At 39.2% G+C, this 14,476-nt stretch overlaps 1 protein-coding gene across 1 annotated transcript; it reads left to right on the forward strand.

The window, feature by feature from the left end:
- The first annotated feature begins 287 nt into the window (after nt 1-287).
- IYD (iodotyrosine deiodinase) lies at nt 288-13,114 on the forward strand. Its single transcript, XM_008934698.4, has 5 exons — nt 288-580; nt 7,137-7,331; nt 9,334-9,493; nt 10,705-10,861; nt 12,540-13,114. The coding sequence occupies exons 1-5, from the start codon at nt 400-402 to the stop codon at nt 12,720-12,722; spliced, it is 876 nt and encodes a 291-aa protein (XP_008932946.2). The 5' UTR covers nt 288-399; the 3' UTR covers nt 12,723-13,114.
- The last annotated feature ends 1,362 nt before the right edge of the window (nt 13,115-14,476 follow it).

Consider the following 14,476-nt stretch of genomic DNA (forward strand, 5'->3'; position numbering starts at 1 on the left):
CTGTTACAAGAAAGATTACTGAGATGACTATAGCAATAAAAATAAGAGGGGGGTTTTGAAAGGTGTTGGACTTTTAAATTTATTTTTCACTGGACGGCATTTATGTGTTTGTATATGGTCAGTGCCTCTGCATGCTTTTTATAAACTGCTTCTCCCCAGAAAATATATAAGCCTGGGTCTGGAGTTTGTTTAATGGCATGAGCTGTTTATTAACAGCAGGAGCACATTGCAGATAAGATTGTGGGGGAGGTGACTGAAAAGTAGAAGCAGGATATGATCGAGGACTGAACCTTGGGTCCACCCCTTTTTGCTTACTGTCGTTCTGCTCTTTCCTCTTCAGCCCTTCCTTTTCGTGAGAAACTACTGAACTTGGAATAAAGGCTCCATATTTCCATAGTCATGGCACTCTTTTCTTCCCTCACCCCAGTCTTTATAGCCATTATATGTGTTTTGATTGGGGTAATAATAAAGAAAACTAATGGAGAGAAGGAAAAACGTGACATTAAAAGCAAGCTTACATCTCGCCCGTGGGTGGATGAAGATTTAAAGGATGGTACTGACCATACCTTAGACGAAGAAGGTAAGAAAAATCTTATCCATCTGAACACTTCATTGTTTGAATTTTATCTGCTGACATGAATAAAGGAGATGTAATCCTCTGGACTTCTCCACAGTGACAGCAATGTATAATGCTATTCTGCTGCTGTGCCCTGAGCTTGTCAGCTCCCAGGAAGGAGGCAGTCCTCATGTCATGTCACTGTTGGTGTAAACCTCTAATTCCTCCAGATCCAGGTCAGAGAGCAAAAAGAAAACACATTTTCAAAGACCCCTGTCTGTTCATCTGAACAGCAGATCTCAAACCTATGAGGAACTTTATGGGCAACGTAAGGAAAGAAAGGAGATCCTGCTAAAGTCCCCCCAACCTCTTCCCAGGTCTTATAAGTGTGAGCAAAGGGAAGACCTGAGCAGACAGTTTATATCTGCAAGCTGATTTTGTAGACATCTCATCTCACTTTACCACCCAGTGCTACATATTTGGTCTCAACACCCCTAAAAAGTTGGAAATGGTTTTAAGTCCTCCATTTGTGGCTTCTGAGAATGTCCCTGAGAGCTTTAGCTGAAACTAGAACCATTTGAAAGCTATTGATCAAATATTCAAGAACAGAATGTGGTGATGCTGCTAATCTGTTCACTCAACTACCTATTTGAACCTATACAGAATGACTCTTATTTTCAGTAGCTGTTTCTGATGCACAGCTTGGACAAAAGTCTAAGCACTGTATGTACCCTTCCTTCTTCTTGCTTCCTGACTATCCTCCATAAACTGCCTTTATTTCCTTGTGAAATAAAAATCTACAGAGTTCTATTCCTTTGAAGCTTTTAAAGTTGTAGTTAATACAGCTCTCTTTTTTTTTTTTTTCCTTTTCCTGAAGCTGGCTTCAAAGGCTTTTTGTGGGGATTCTTTTTTTTGGTCCCATAATTACACATTCCCTGACTCCACTTCTAGAAATCTTGAAACATATTGTTCTTCTGTACATATACTTATTTCTAAGATCCATTATTTCTCTTCTTTTCTCAGTGTTCAGTGTACTTTGAGTTAGTGTTTTGTATCAGTTTCCAGAAACAGTTGATACCTGGAACATTTTAAACCATGTTGACTAATTCCCAAATACGTAAAGTTTCTTTAAAAATTACTTCATATGTTGTATCCTCCTTTTTTCAATGCAAAATAGATTCTGCATAAAATTATCGCATAATCCCTTTGTCACTGATGGCTTGCTAGTTCAGTTAAATTACTGCAAATTAAAATTCCTGAAGGTAGTTTAAGTGATAATTTATGAATTATCACCTCAGACTATGCTTGCTTCTATCAGTTTAAAAATTTAGATCCTCTAAATAAGCAAACCTATTAGTTCTTAACAAGGAGCCTCACTGCCACAGCTCCATATATAAAGTCATTCATTTATGTGCTAGTTGCTTACCATTTTATTCAGGTGCTAAATTCAAAATTGTATTAGTTTAAAATTCCTTGCAAAAAAATTGACAGGTAGACATATTGGTGCTGTTGCTAAAAGATTTATTTATTTTTAAATAAAACCTTTCTCAAGTTACCATGTCACCCAATGTTAAAATCGGTTTTCTTGCTATTTTGCTTTTAATAATAAATAATTATCTTTCCCTTAATGGTATGTGATTCAAACCATGACTTTTACCTCTAGAAAAATTAAAATAATTTCATCATGCTCTGGGAAGTTTTTCTTTAGCAGGGAAAAGTCCATCTTAAGTGAGAAGAGTAGCAAGGAGAAGTAGAAGAGCTGGTAAGGATCTTTTGCTAAGTAGAGATCAAAATGTATTCCCCTTGTTAAAATTTAACACTTGTCAGTGTTAAAATTTTCACTGACTGTACTAGATGCTGAAATGGAAACATGAACATAAACACAGATTTTATAATAGTAAAGAATATTTTACGTGCTGTGTAAATTCTGTTACTTTATTAACGTCTCTTATGGAAACAAGCTCATTTCTATTTAAATGTTTCAAGCTGGCTTGTATTTAAAGATAAAGTTCCTCTGAAGAAAATTTGAGTTAGGTGAGATGAAACATTCCTAAGGACTTGTCTAAAGCTAGAATCTAGGGCTGCCCTAGGTGAACAAGCTGAATTTTCAACAGAAGGGATAGCTTAAGATCAAGTTGTTTGATTTGTATCCATTACCAAAACAAGGTCTATTTGCCAAGCATGTGAAGTACTCTGTAAGAAAAGCACTGACCTTATTTGTAGATATCATGAACCTTCACTGAAGTGGCACCGTCAGGGATGTTTGACCTGAGAGGGCCATACCTTTGAGTAGCAGAGCATTTAGTGTAATTAGCTGAACTGCTTGGGTAGACTCAGTAGGGTCACTTATTGGTAATGAAGGGTAGAAGTGCTCTGGAGCTTGTGTGTGTTCTGCTTTCAGTAGCTGAAGAGATGAGTGTTTCTTGGAGCAGATAAAAACCCAGTTCCTTCACTAGGTGCAAAGCACTCAGCCCATTTGTTTAATGCTTTAACTGGCAGCACTGCAGCTTTGTTTACATGCCTATCTGTCCTGTAACTTTCCCCTTCGTTTATAAGATCCAGAACAAGCGATTGTTATGCTGTGGATTGGCAAGAATGGTCTGTGTATGTATATGTCTGACTGTGTCTTGCACTAGGCCATTGCACTACCAATTAGATACAGATGAAAAAGATGTTTCTTCAGCCTTGTCTTGAACAATGAGTCACAAGGACTTTCTAATAGTAGTGGGCATCTTGTCCCAAAGTGGTGGTACCTCATCTCCCACTGATTCAGATTTACACAATTAGATCCGGACTACTGAAAACCATGTCCAGTCTTAATGCATATCAATCATTTTCTTGATCATAAATTCAGATCTGTACAACTGATGGATAAAGTAAAGACCCAGTTTAAAGTGGTGTGGAAGATGTGGTTGAATTATATTTGTATCCTTGTTATTCCGGGGATAAGTTGCACAGATTAACAACAAAGATATTTTATTACTATATATTTAATTGTGGGGACATTGGCAATACACTCTACTTAAAGAATACAAAGCAATGTAGGAAGTTCCAAATATTCCATTTCTTCTGAAAATGCACCGTTCATTGCTTGTCATACTTTTCGTAATAGACCTCTTCCACTTAAAAGCATTTCTCTTCTCCCCAATTTCAAAGACTTCCCATATCTTAATAACACTACTGACATGAACGAAGCAGTAGCAATTTAATTTTCCATTTCAATAACAGTTCATGTTCTGTGTCATTTAGGAACACGGGGCTCAGATGTACATGATGCATTACTGTGTTTATCTTCCTACTGCTGTAGACAAATCCAGCTTTGTCATCAGCAGGATGAACATGAAAACTGGCCATTCATGACCCTATTTCTTTAACCTTGCTGGAAGGTTGGTCCAGAACTCCATGCTATAGGTTAAAAATCCTTCTCTACCTGCCTGTCTGCCCAAACTTATTTAATATTACTGTATACCCATTTTTCCTGTTCCTTCTGCTTCATATTTTAAAGGATACTTTTCCAGCCCTGGTATATATCCTCCTGTGGTTTATAGATAGCAGTCAGATCACCTCTTAGCTTTCCATTTACTAGGTAAAACAGTAAGTCTTCTCTTTATAAAACAGCCACTCCACTTCTCTGAAGATCTTAAAAACCTTCTGTAACTATATTCCAATTTGAGGTAATTTTCACAATACTTTGATTCTGGCTTCTTTCTTCCAGGGTCTACCGTCTCCACTTGCTACTTCTTTTGCTTAAGATCTATAACCAACTCTTGGGGTTTCCAGGATCAGCCTGCTAGGCACTATTTATAACCCACTAGTAAGGCAATCCATCTCTTTTAGTTCTCTTTTAGCCACACACTCAGTTCAAGATTGGATTCACTACTGGGATTCCTGTAATGGCAGATTTTGTAGCAGTCTGCCATTAATCAAGCAAAAAACAACAGGGTCAGTTACCCAGAATTTTATGTCCAAAGATCTGAAAGCTTTCTTTGCATTTATTTAATTGTTTTCCTATGCATCCTCTTTACACTGGAAAAGAGATTTGCAAAGGAATTTTATGCTTAGGAAGCAATTCCTTAGAGAAGAAACTGAAAGAGCTTGTTTGGAAAGCAAACACATTCCTCTAGACTGAAGTTTCTCAAGGATCAGTTTCAGGACCATTTGTTAATATTATCTAGTGGTCTTTGCATAAACCAAGGAGGACACATGAAATTTCCTAATGACATACAAGTGGAAGCCAACAATACAGGAAAGTGTCAGTGTAGGTAAAATAAGTGGCCAACAGAAGTGAAATGACAAGTTGTTGTTCTCAGTGTGAGCTTATGTTACCAGGAACTCATGGTAAGATTTTTTGCTACAAAATGAGGCAAAATTTATTATACGGTTTGTAGGCTGATTATAACCTCCCATATGAACTGCTGGGAAGATCACAGTCATCTTCCTAAAATGTATCCTGAGAGAAATTTCTGATAGAGTTAGAGAAATAGTACTTCTAAAACAAGATTTCATTAAAATGAGATTCATGGGATGCCTGAGCCAAAACCATTTCAGATTTTCATAAAAGGCAGGAAGCCTGAAGACTACTGTAAATGTACAATGGAATCGATGGCAATCTTGAGAATGTGGGTAACAAGGTAATAGACTTACCAGCAGGATGTCTGTTGTCCATCAAGTCATGGAATACACAGAGATGTAAACAAGACACTTGTAGTATTATATAATGTGACCATACAAACAGGAGTATGTCTAAACACAGCAATTAAAGATATAGAGAGCATGCACTAAACAGATGGTGCTGATAATGATTTTATCTTAGCATATGGATAATGTTAACTGCTAAGAATGAATGGTAGACACATGGTAGAGGAGAATAAATACTAGATGAATTTATTAAAAAAAAAATGGCCAGGAGAGTTTTGATTTTGTGTGTCAGTTCCCTCAATCCTGGGTTCTTCTTCTCCCTCTACCAGTATTCCCAGTTGGAGGGTATAAAGGTTTTTCATTCTCACTAGTTGCCTCACCTTTTTTCCATATTCAAAATCTTTGAAAGTACATTTCTTTTTTTGCCTTATTATTAAGTTGAGGCATCTTGACCAAACAGCAATTGGACTTTTTTTCTTCTCTTCTTCTTTCATGGGAAAAAAAACTCCGCACCACAAAATGAGCACACATTCATCACTACTTTCCTAAGTGTAAACCACAAAGGGAACATTAGGAAGAGGCACCTTTTTACTTTTCAGCTTGAGTGTACAAGATGGTCACAAAAATAATTTTTACAGCAGGTTGCTGCAAAAATAATTTTTACAGCAGGTCACTGCTTCGCATTAATGTGGAGCCAGGTCCTTGCAGACTGTGACCAAGAGTGCTCAACAGAGGCATGAAATGCTAAACAAAGAGAATTCTTTGGGTATGCAAAATGAAATGTGTGTTGTTTGGGGACCAGAATAATTCTGTCCAGATTCAATGTATGAAACTGGATTTATTTCACCCTCTTGCACATGCTGAGATACACTTGTGAATATTTCACTGCTGTTTATAAAATGAACAAAAATTCAGCCTGGTCTCTAAGGCAACTTCATACTACTAAAACACAGAAATAATTGCTGTTTGAATTTGCACTGGAAATTGCTATGATTCTGGAATAATAGCCTAATGGTGACTGAAAAAGAACCGGAATATTTTTCCTGACTCAGCTCTCTGTTGCAAATTGTTCAATACTATCGACTAGTCAAAATGCAGCATTTAAATGGCTTTAACTTCCACATCATAGCTGCAAAAAATGCTATCTCTGCTGATTCTAGGAATAAAGGGCAGAAAGAGATCTCAGAGACAACAGAAGATTCATTTTGTGATATAAAAAACCCCAGAGAGACAGATTTCAGTGAAACGGGGAACCATTTAGAGTTCTTAATTTAAAGATAAGAAACACAATATCCTATATTTGATATATTGTTATTCTAAGTATAGATGCCTGTCATCCATTTTGTCTTATGCTAGAAGTGTTGGGAAACCAAAGAGCTTAACCACAAAGTCACATTTCTGCAGAGCTAAGACTTGCAGTGCTTTGGCTATGAAACATGAATATTGAAGAAGTTGACATTCAGCTCTTCAGAGGAGATTTTTCACATAATGGTAGTTAAGCTCTCTCCTTAACTTCAGTAATTTGACTTTTTTTTTTTTTTATTAGACTGCTCAAGAAGGAACATACATATTCACAGTTACTTGATGAGAAAAGTGGGCTGAAGGCCTAGCCAGTTTTTCACTGCTGTTTCAGCTTGTAACCCATTTTTGCAGGCAGGCTTGCAGGCTGAAGCAGAGAAGGCAATGACTTCTTTGTGGATCACACTTGCAACAGCCAACCAGGACCCTCGTGCCTCTTGGTATTTAAATAAGATGTTTATTCAGCAGCTGGAGCTAGGGATCAACGAGTTGTGTCAACTGGAACCTCAGACTTTGCCTTAGGAGTGATGTAGAAGTGAAGTGTACGCCAATGCAGGACAAAGTGCGTTCCAGCAGTGAATGCCAAGGATATCAACAGCATTCTCCAGCAAAAAAATCCCTAACCACTTGTGTTTTCTTGCAGAGGTTGATGAAGAGTGGCAAGGACTTGAAGAAAATGTTGCCCATGTCCCCTTCACTGCGGAGCGCTACTCTGAGGCTGAAATGATTAAAAGGTCACAGACATTTTACGAGCTTCTAAATAAGAGGCGATCTGTCAGGTTTCTTAGTGATGAGCCGGTCCCCAGGGAGGTTATCGATAATGTCATCAGAACAGCAGGTATGGTACTGAGTGGTTCAAGGTCTGAAAAAAACAAAAAAAGAATCACCATTGTTGTTCAACTGCGTAACTGTGAAAAGGTGGTGTGGAAAAGCCAAGAAAATTGGCATTTTTCTTATGGTTGTACCAGATTCACCTGTAACCGGACTGAATTAGCACCCATTGATTCATCAGAAATTACTCAGTTTGAACAACAAACAATATGTTGGGGAATTGTTTGGAGCATTCCCAATTCCTTTGTATTTGCAGTTCACCCATAAGGGAAGAAGAGCATTTCAACAGCATGAAGCAAAATACTTAATTTTCAACCTTTAAAAGATGTTATTTAAAATAAAATTTGTGTATGGTTTAGTGAGACATCTTTCAAATAGAAATATTAAAGTGTTTTCTCTTAAAAATGTCAAACCATGTGTACTTCACATGCTTTAAAATGCAATGCATTAAAATATCCAGTGTGGGTTTTGATGTTTGGGTTCCCCCCACAAACATAGTGATGAAATTTTCTTAGGCAAGCAAAATATTTCAGGTGATATAAATGGTTGGGGTTTATTATAGAAAAAGAATTTCTGTCTAGAACAAAAAAACCTTTTCCAGTCCTTCTGACATCAGTCCAGATCCTCGTTGCATATGACTGGAGTGTTATGATGAGGACCCTGATCAAGGTTATTTGGTGGAATGTCAGAAATTGATTATTTTGTTGTTGTTGAGAATTTATGCGTTTCAAACCGTTACTGTCACATCCTGGCCTAATCTCATCTCTGCTTTAGTAACATTGACTTCAGCCAGAAGTGGTTTTGACCCTCATTATTTCTCTTATTCTATGAGCCAGCTGCTCCTGCTATAGAAAATATTCCAGGCTGCCTTAGAAAACAGCTCAGTGGCCCTTAGCAGGATTAATAATATAAAGATTCTCAACATTTGAGGTGCATTGTTTTCCCTTTAAAAACTGTAAGCAGCTTTGCTACTGCACTGTAACGAGTCTCTGTCTCCCTCTAATTAACTAGAAGTCATTAAAACACTGAGCATGTTTTGGCAAAAGCAGCAAAGCGAACAAGCCTGGCGTGCAGATGAAGTACTTAGTAATCCTGAAAGCTTTGGGCTGTGTAGAGAAAAAGAAAACAAAATGAAGCATAAATGTCATCAGTTTTTACCCAAACCTGAGGAGAGGCAAGGTTCACAATATAAAAACATTTTAATATATAAAGATAGTTCAAGCTGCTTTATTCAGTGTTTCTCAAGCTAAAATCAGTCCTTAGGTGAGCAACTATTGTATGTGTTTAAGATCTTCAAATATTTTTAAATGTGTATGAGGGATCAGAGAGATCTAAGCAGTCATTTTAACCCATATATATGTGAATCTGGGCAGATAACTGTATCCTTCAGCTTCTGTTTTTTAACCTCTAGGCAGTTAAAATATTCTCCTATGGTGGTGGTGCGTGAGCAAGTGCAGACTTTATATGTGCACACCTACATACACCAGCAGCCTTTGGGACAAAAACCTCAAAGCTGTATGCTATACAGCAGATGTCTTTGTTGTGCAGCTCCTTATCTTAGTCAGTCAGTGACAGGTTCCTGCGGGTGGTCACTCAGCCTTGTTTCCCTGAAAGCCATTAGTTTTGCCCTTTAACTAAAATCAGGTCTCAGAGTTGGCTACATATTCAGACAGTGCATTGCTTTCCGTATAATTACTATGGGCATATGTTGCACCATGTTACCGTTTCATCATAAGAACCAAAAGGAACTTTTAGAAATCCTTAACTTACCCTTCCTGTAAGATTGCTGTATGAAAGGACTAATCTGTCCTTGAATGGGACTTCTCATTCTTTAAGAAAGAAATGAACAGGATTGTCTGCCAGAACTTGCCTCAGTCCTTTTCCTCCCATCTCATTCACTTGCTTTCCCGTCACTCTTGGTCAGCCTGAAAGCTCACAAGGAATAGCTGAAACCTCTCACTGCCCACCCTCCTTCCTGGGTTTTCATCTTTCCCTGTTTTTGTATGAAGGTACTTCACCTAGTGGAGCACACACTGAGCCCTGGACCTTTGTGGTAGTGCAAGATCCATATTTAAAACGTAAGATTCGTGAAATTGTAGAAGAAGAAGAGGAAATCAACTACAAAAAAAGGATGGGAGACAGATGGGTTAATGACCTGAAAAGACTCAGGTATGAAAAGTCAATTGGCTAAGGAGTTTGAAAGGAGATATGTTTTAGTCTAGGAAAGACTTATGTCATTTTCAATTTCTTCTTCCTTCTCATTTTTAATATATTTCTAAGATTCACACTTGGAAAGAAAAACTTATAAATATGCATAGAATCGTGTCTTGGTGGCTGGTTCATAAAATTGCTTCCAGCAAAAGGTTTTATATGCTCTCCATCTTGAAAGTTTTCCAAGCATTTGGCTCCATCATTATTTTTTCCTGTGTAACCTCTGTTGCTGAAACTCTTGTCCCAGATTTTTCCTGTTGTTTGCCAAGCAGTGGAGCTCCCAGAGTCATTGGAAGCTTTGCTACTGACTGAGGTAGCCCCAAGGCTTGACCCTATCCAAGTGTTGAATTATACAATATTTAATTGTTCCAAATGCCCTCCGAAGTCTGACTGACTTGCTTAACTTCTCGCAATGGGAAGATATTTACTGAGTCTTGGCTTGTCAAATGAAACATATGCACAAAGCTTTGTAGGGTTATTGCTCTACCTATTTCATAATGTTATTTTACATGTGCTTAGGTGCCATGCAAATTTATGTGCTATGCAAACAACTAAACCCCAGTATTTTTTATATTTTGAGTGCAAATAGTAGAAAGTGCACATTTTCTTCTCTAAATTCTACATCATAATTAATATATTTAAATTGATATTTAAAAAGTTGGGAGCCAAATGAATTCTAACAGGGCTGAAATACTCAGAACCAAAGTAACATTTTTTTTTGCCATGAGAATACATTTAGGTTTAGATCGCAGACAAAGAAGTTTTGAACATTTTTGCCAGCAGTTTTCCCTGCAATCACAAAAAAGTTGGCACTGCTAGTAATAAGCAAATCTGTAAAATTCCAGGAATTAAATAATCTCACAGGCAAATGCCCATGAGGCCAGTCATAGATAAGAGGTAGCTTATTTGTATGCAATTCTACTCTTCAGAGTGAGCACATCAACTCCTCAGCCAAATCTGTTAAAATTGAGAACTCTATTCAAGCTTTTTTTTTTCCAAAAATGTTTCTATTTAAGCTGATAATACTTAATCCTTTGCAGTAAATGTTCTAAGCTTTAGTCTGCTGCTATAATCGTCATGTACCTTTAGTGCCCCTCTGCAGACAGTAAATGTGGCTTATGGGAAAGTGAAAAGGTTGCAAAATAAATGTCTTAAACATTCTTTTGCAGAACAAACTGGATCAAAGAGTACTTGGACACTGCTCCATATCTGATCCTCATTTTCAAGCAGGTATATGGGCGGCTTCCAAAAGGCAAGAAGAAGACGCATTACTATAATGAAATCAGTGTTTCTATTGCCTGTGGTATCCTGCTTGCTGCACTGCAGGTATGTTGACAGAACCAACACACTAGGAGTCAATTTATTAGCTTGGACTACATACCAAGACTATTCTGCCCAAATGAGAGTGGAACCCAATTTAAATTTTAACATTATCAGTCCTCTGGAATACTCCAATTCCTGGCAATATGTCTTAGTTTTGAGTTTTAAAGTTATTCCATATAGATCTATATCTGAGAAGGTAATTCCTGTCATCAGTACTGATTAATAAGAAGAAAAATGTAATGTAGCTTCCAGGGTTGTCACTCTTTTCTAGGCACAGATTTCAGTTCCTGTGGTTTCTGCCTTATGCTAACAGGGCTGACAGGCTCTGCAAACTACCCAAGCATGGCTGTGTGGTGCCACACTGGCCCCTTTTTTTCAGTAATCCCTAAAAAACAGCCTGACACCAAAACACTTTTAGTACACAATGCTGGAAAAAATAAAAAACTAGGGACATACTCCACAGAACAGGCTGTACTATTTCAATCAGGCTTTCGAAGGCATTTCTAAAAGTGAACTGATTTCTAAAGCTCAGCATGTTTGACACCAGCCAGTTAGATTTTCTCAGTGGTTTCTCAGTGCTCAGTTCTGCTTCTTGTATCTGATGTACTCACACAAGTGTTTAAATAGCAAAGCTATTCTGATAGTTAACTTGGCCTGTCAGCAGGATAACAGTAAGGTGCCACCTCTTATATTAGGCCAATTTCCTACCAGGCACTGCCATTTCTCCTCCATTCTGTTTTGAATGACACTTCCTTTCGTGCATTGCTGCTTCTCAGGCGCCATTTAGCATCACCACTATTAGCTCTTCTCCTCTTGAAAAGATCCTAGAGATTACGAAACATGAGAGGTGCATTGCCTGAGCACCTTTCTCTGGCTGACTTTTATATCTCAAAGACTCAAAATTCTCACATTACATATACAGAGAGACTGAAATCCACATATGCAGTTGTCAGGAAGCGAGTCAGCTATGTGCTTATACCTTGGATGATGTCAGCTCTTTATTGTTTGTCAGATTTTTTTGGTCTTTTGTGAGATTTTGTATGAGAGGAGGACTGATATATAGACCTACTTTGCGGTTCTGATATAAGTTGTAACAATGGCCATTGTGAGAGACAGAAACAGACTCCTGTAGCAACTTTTGACACAGTGCCTGTGCCCCCTTTCCCTGTAGGGAGCAAATGTTCACAAAGCTGTAACGCATCTTCCTGTCAGCTCTGTGGAGGCAAGAACTGAAACATTTCTCTGTGCAAGCCAGGTCATAGAATCAGAATAGTTTGGGTTAGAAGAGAGGTTTACAGGTCACCTAGTCCAATCCCCAACTCCATGGGATGAAATTCCAGTAATATCCCCACAAGTGCCTCTCAATTTCAGTGTAACCCTGGGTCCCCCTCTACATGGAGCATTGCAGGCAGGCTCCGGCTGTATGGCAGGCAGACTTGGCAGGCAGAATGTGCCTTTGCTGTGGTCGAGAAAAACTACACTTTTCCATAAGCAAAGTAGGCTTCTTTTATGGTACCATTAAGGCTGTTAGTAAATCACATGTTCTAAAGACTGCAACAGGATCTAACGGAGCAGCATTTCTGGGCTAGTCAATAGGACAATACAGGTCTGGTGGGAACAACTGCTACACACACAGAGCACAGACCTCTGTCTCACTCTACTGCTGTCTGTCTTGCTGCAGAATGCAGGTCTGTACACGGTGACCTCCACACCCCTCAACTGTGGCCCCCAGCTCCGGGTGCTGCTCCGGCGCCCAGCAAATGAGAAGCTACTCTTGTTGCTCCCCGTTGGCTATCCCAAGAAAGATGCTACTGTGCCTGCACTGACCAGAAAGCCGCTGGAAGACATCATGGTGGTCATGTGAGCCCAGTGCCAGGAGGAAGGAGTGCATCCCTGCTGACAGCTAGGAAGCAGCAGCCTGATGAAGTTGTCATTGCTGTTTCTTTGCATCATCCCCCTATGTCACTGTTGCTCTCTTGCAGTTTGCATCTGTATTTCTTTTAGTGCTACTAACAGCAGTGAGCAATCAAGCGCTGTGCATTTGACAGGTGCTGTTACTTATGAAACCAGGCAGTTGTTCCAGGGAACAATGGCATTTAAATGACCTTCATCACTTGATTTTTCTCATGCATTGGGGGGACAAATCTTTCCTTGAACTGGAATATATATTCTTCTTATACTTTTCTGATTGCCATTACACAGTTATTTTAAGAATTTTAATGAAGGTTGTATTAAAAGATATAAAAAGGTCAGGCTCAGCTGTCTCGATCACTGTTTAAATGCCCCTTCCCCCTCTGTGTAGAAGGATGCTATTTTTCTCTTATATGATAGGATCTCCCCACTTGGTTGATCTCAAATACCTTGTCTATACCAGGCTTTCTTAAACTATGGCTGCTACGAGTGTCTTAGACTGGGGAAAATGTAGTAGGAAAAAGTCATCCAAGTAATTTCCTTGTTACCATTTATTTATACATGTTCCAGGCCCAGTTAGATCATGTGGTAGCTATCAACCATGCCCCCTGTATTTGCTGCTTCCACTGGAAGCAGCCCAGAGGGAACTACTGTTCTGGTTATCCTGTTTATTATACCTACAACTATACCAGGTTAACACCCTGAAATTTAAACTGCTTTACAGACCCTGACACGTGAGAGGCGCTTTCATGTCACACCAAATCAGGCATAGTCAGGGATATTGCTTCCCACCAAAGCAATGCTCCTTACTAAAAGCGAGATGTGAGGGGCGCCAGTGGGAGCTGCTCCCTGGAAGCGCTGGTGCTGCCGATCCCTGTGCGGGCAGAGCCCCCTCGTGGGGCCGCAGGTACCGCCGGCGCTGGGAACAGCGCAACGTGAAAACGCTGGGAGAGAGCCATCCTTCCTGCAGGTCTCTGTTCTGTGAAACACTTTCCCACCCTGATCTCTGCTGCAGGCAAATTCAGCCAAACTGGCTTCAGCCCTCCTTGGGCGTTGGTCGAGATGACCCGCTGCTCCTTGTCTGAAGTCTAACCTGTGCTAGAGGAAGGTGTCCCTGCCCACAGCAGGTGGATTTGAGCTAGATGATCTTTCAGGTTCCTTCCAACCCAAACCATTCTATGATTCTGTAATTCCATAAGTCAATCCCATTTATTATCACCCGTTGTCAGCCTAGCAAGTGGATAATGTGGATAATGTTTTACAGAGGTACAGATTTTAGCCATACCAATGCCTCAGTCACCCAGTGGGAAAAATTATTTTTCTCTTAAGTAGACCATTTTGCTGGTATTTAGCAGGCATGCCTAAATGTGTTCACCTATTGCACTAATCTTGTTTCACATCCTCAGTGATAAAGCTATGGCAGGAAGCTCTTAATGCAAGCCTAATCTAAAATGAGCTCTTATAACTAATATAAAATAAAATAAGGAAGTCCTGTGTCTACACACTTGCAAGGTCTAAAAGGTAGTCAGGGACAGAGGGATGGACTGAACCAAGCCAAAGCTGACCAGCTACAGGTGCCTGGTTATCAGGAATACACTTTAAAGTCACTGTTGCAAGTTTTCCTTCTGTGCAGATGCTGCTCTGCCACATCAGGCCCCTTCACAAGTAGTTTTTACCTGCTGTAAAAATTATGTTTGTTTTAATGCA

The sequence above is a fragment of the Manacus vitellinus genome, unplaced genomic scaffold (assembly GCF_001715985.3).
Source record: "Manacus vitellinus isolate BGI_N305 unplaced genomic scaffold, ASM171598v3 scaffold_4_pilon, whole genome shotgun sequence".
In the NCBI taxonomy this organism is placed as follows: Eukaryota; Metazoa; Chordata; class Aves; order Passeriformes; family Pipridae; genus Manacus; species Manacus vitellinus.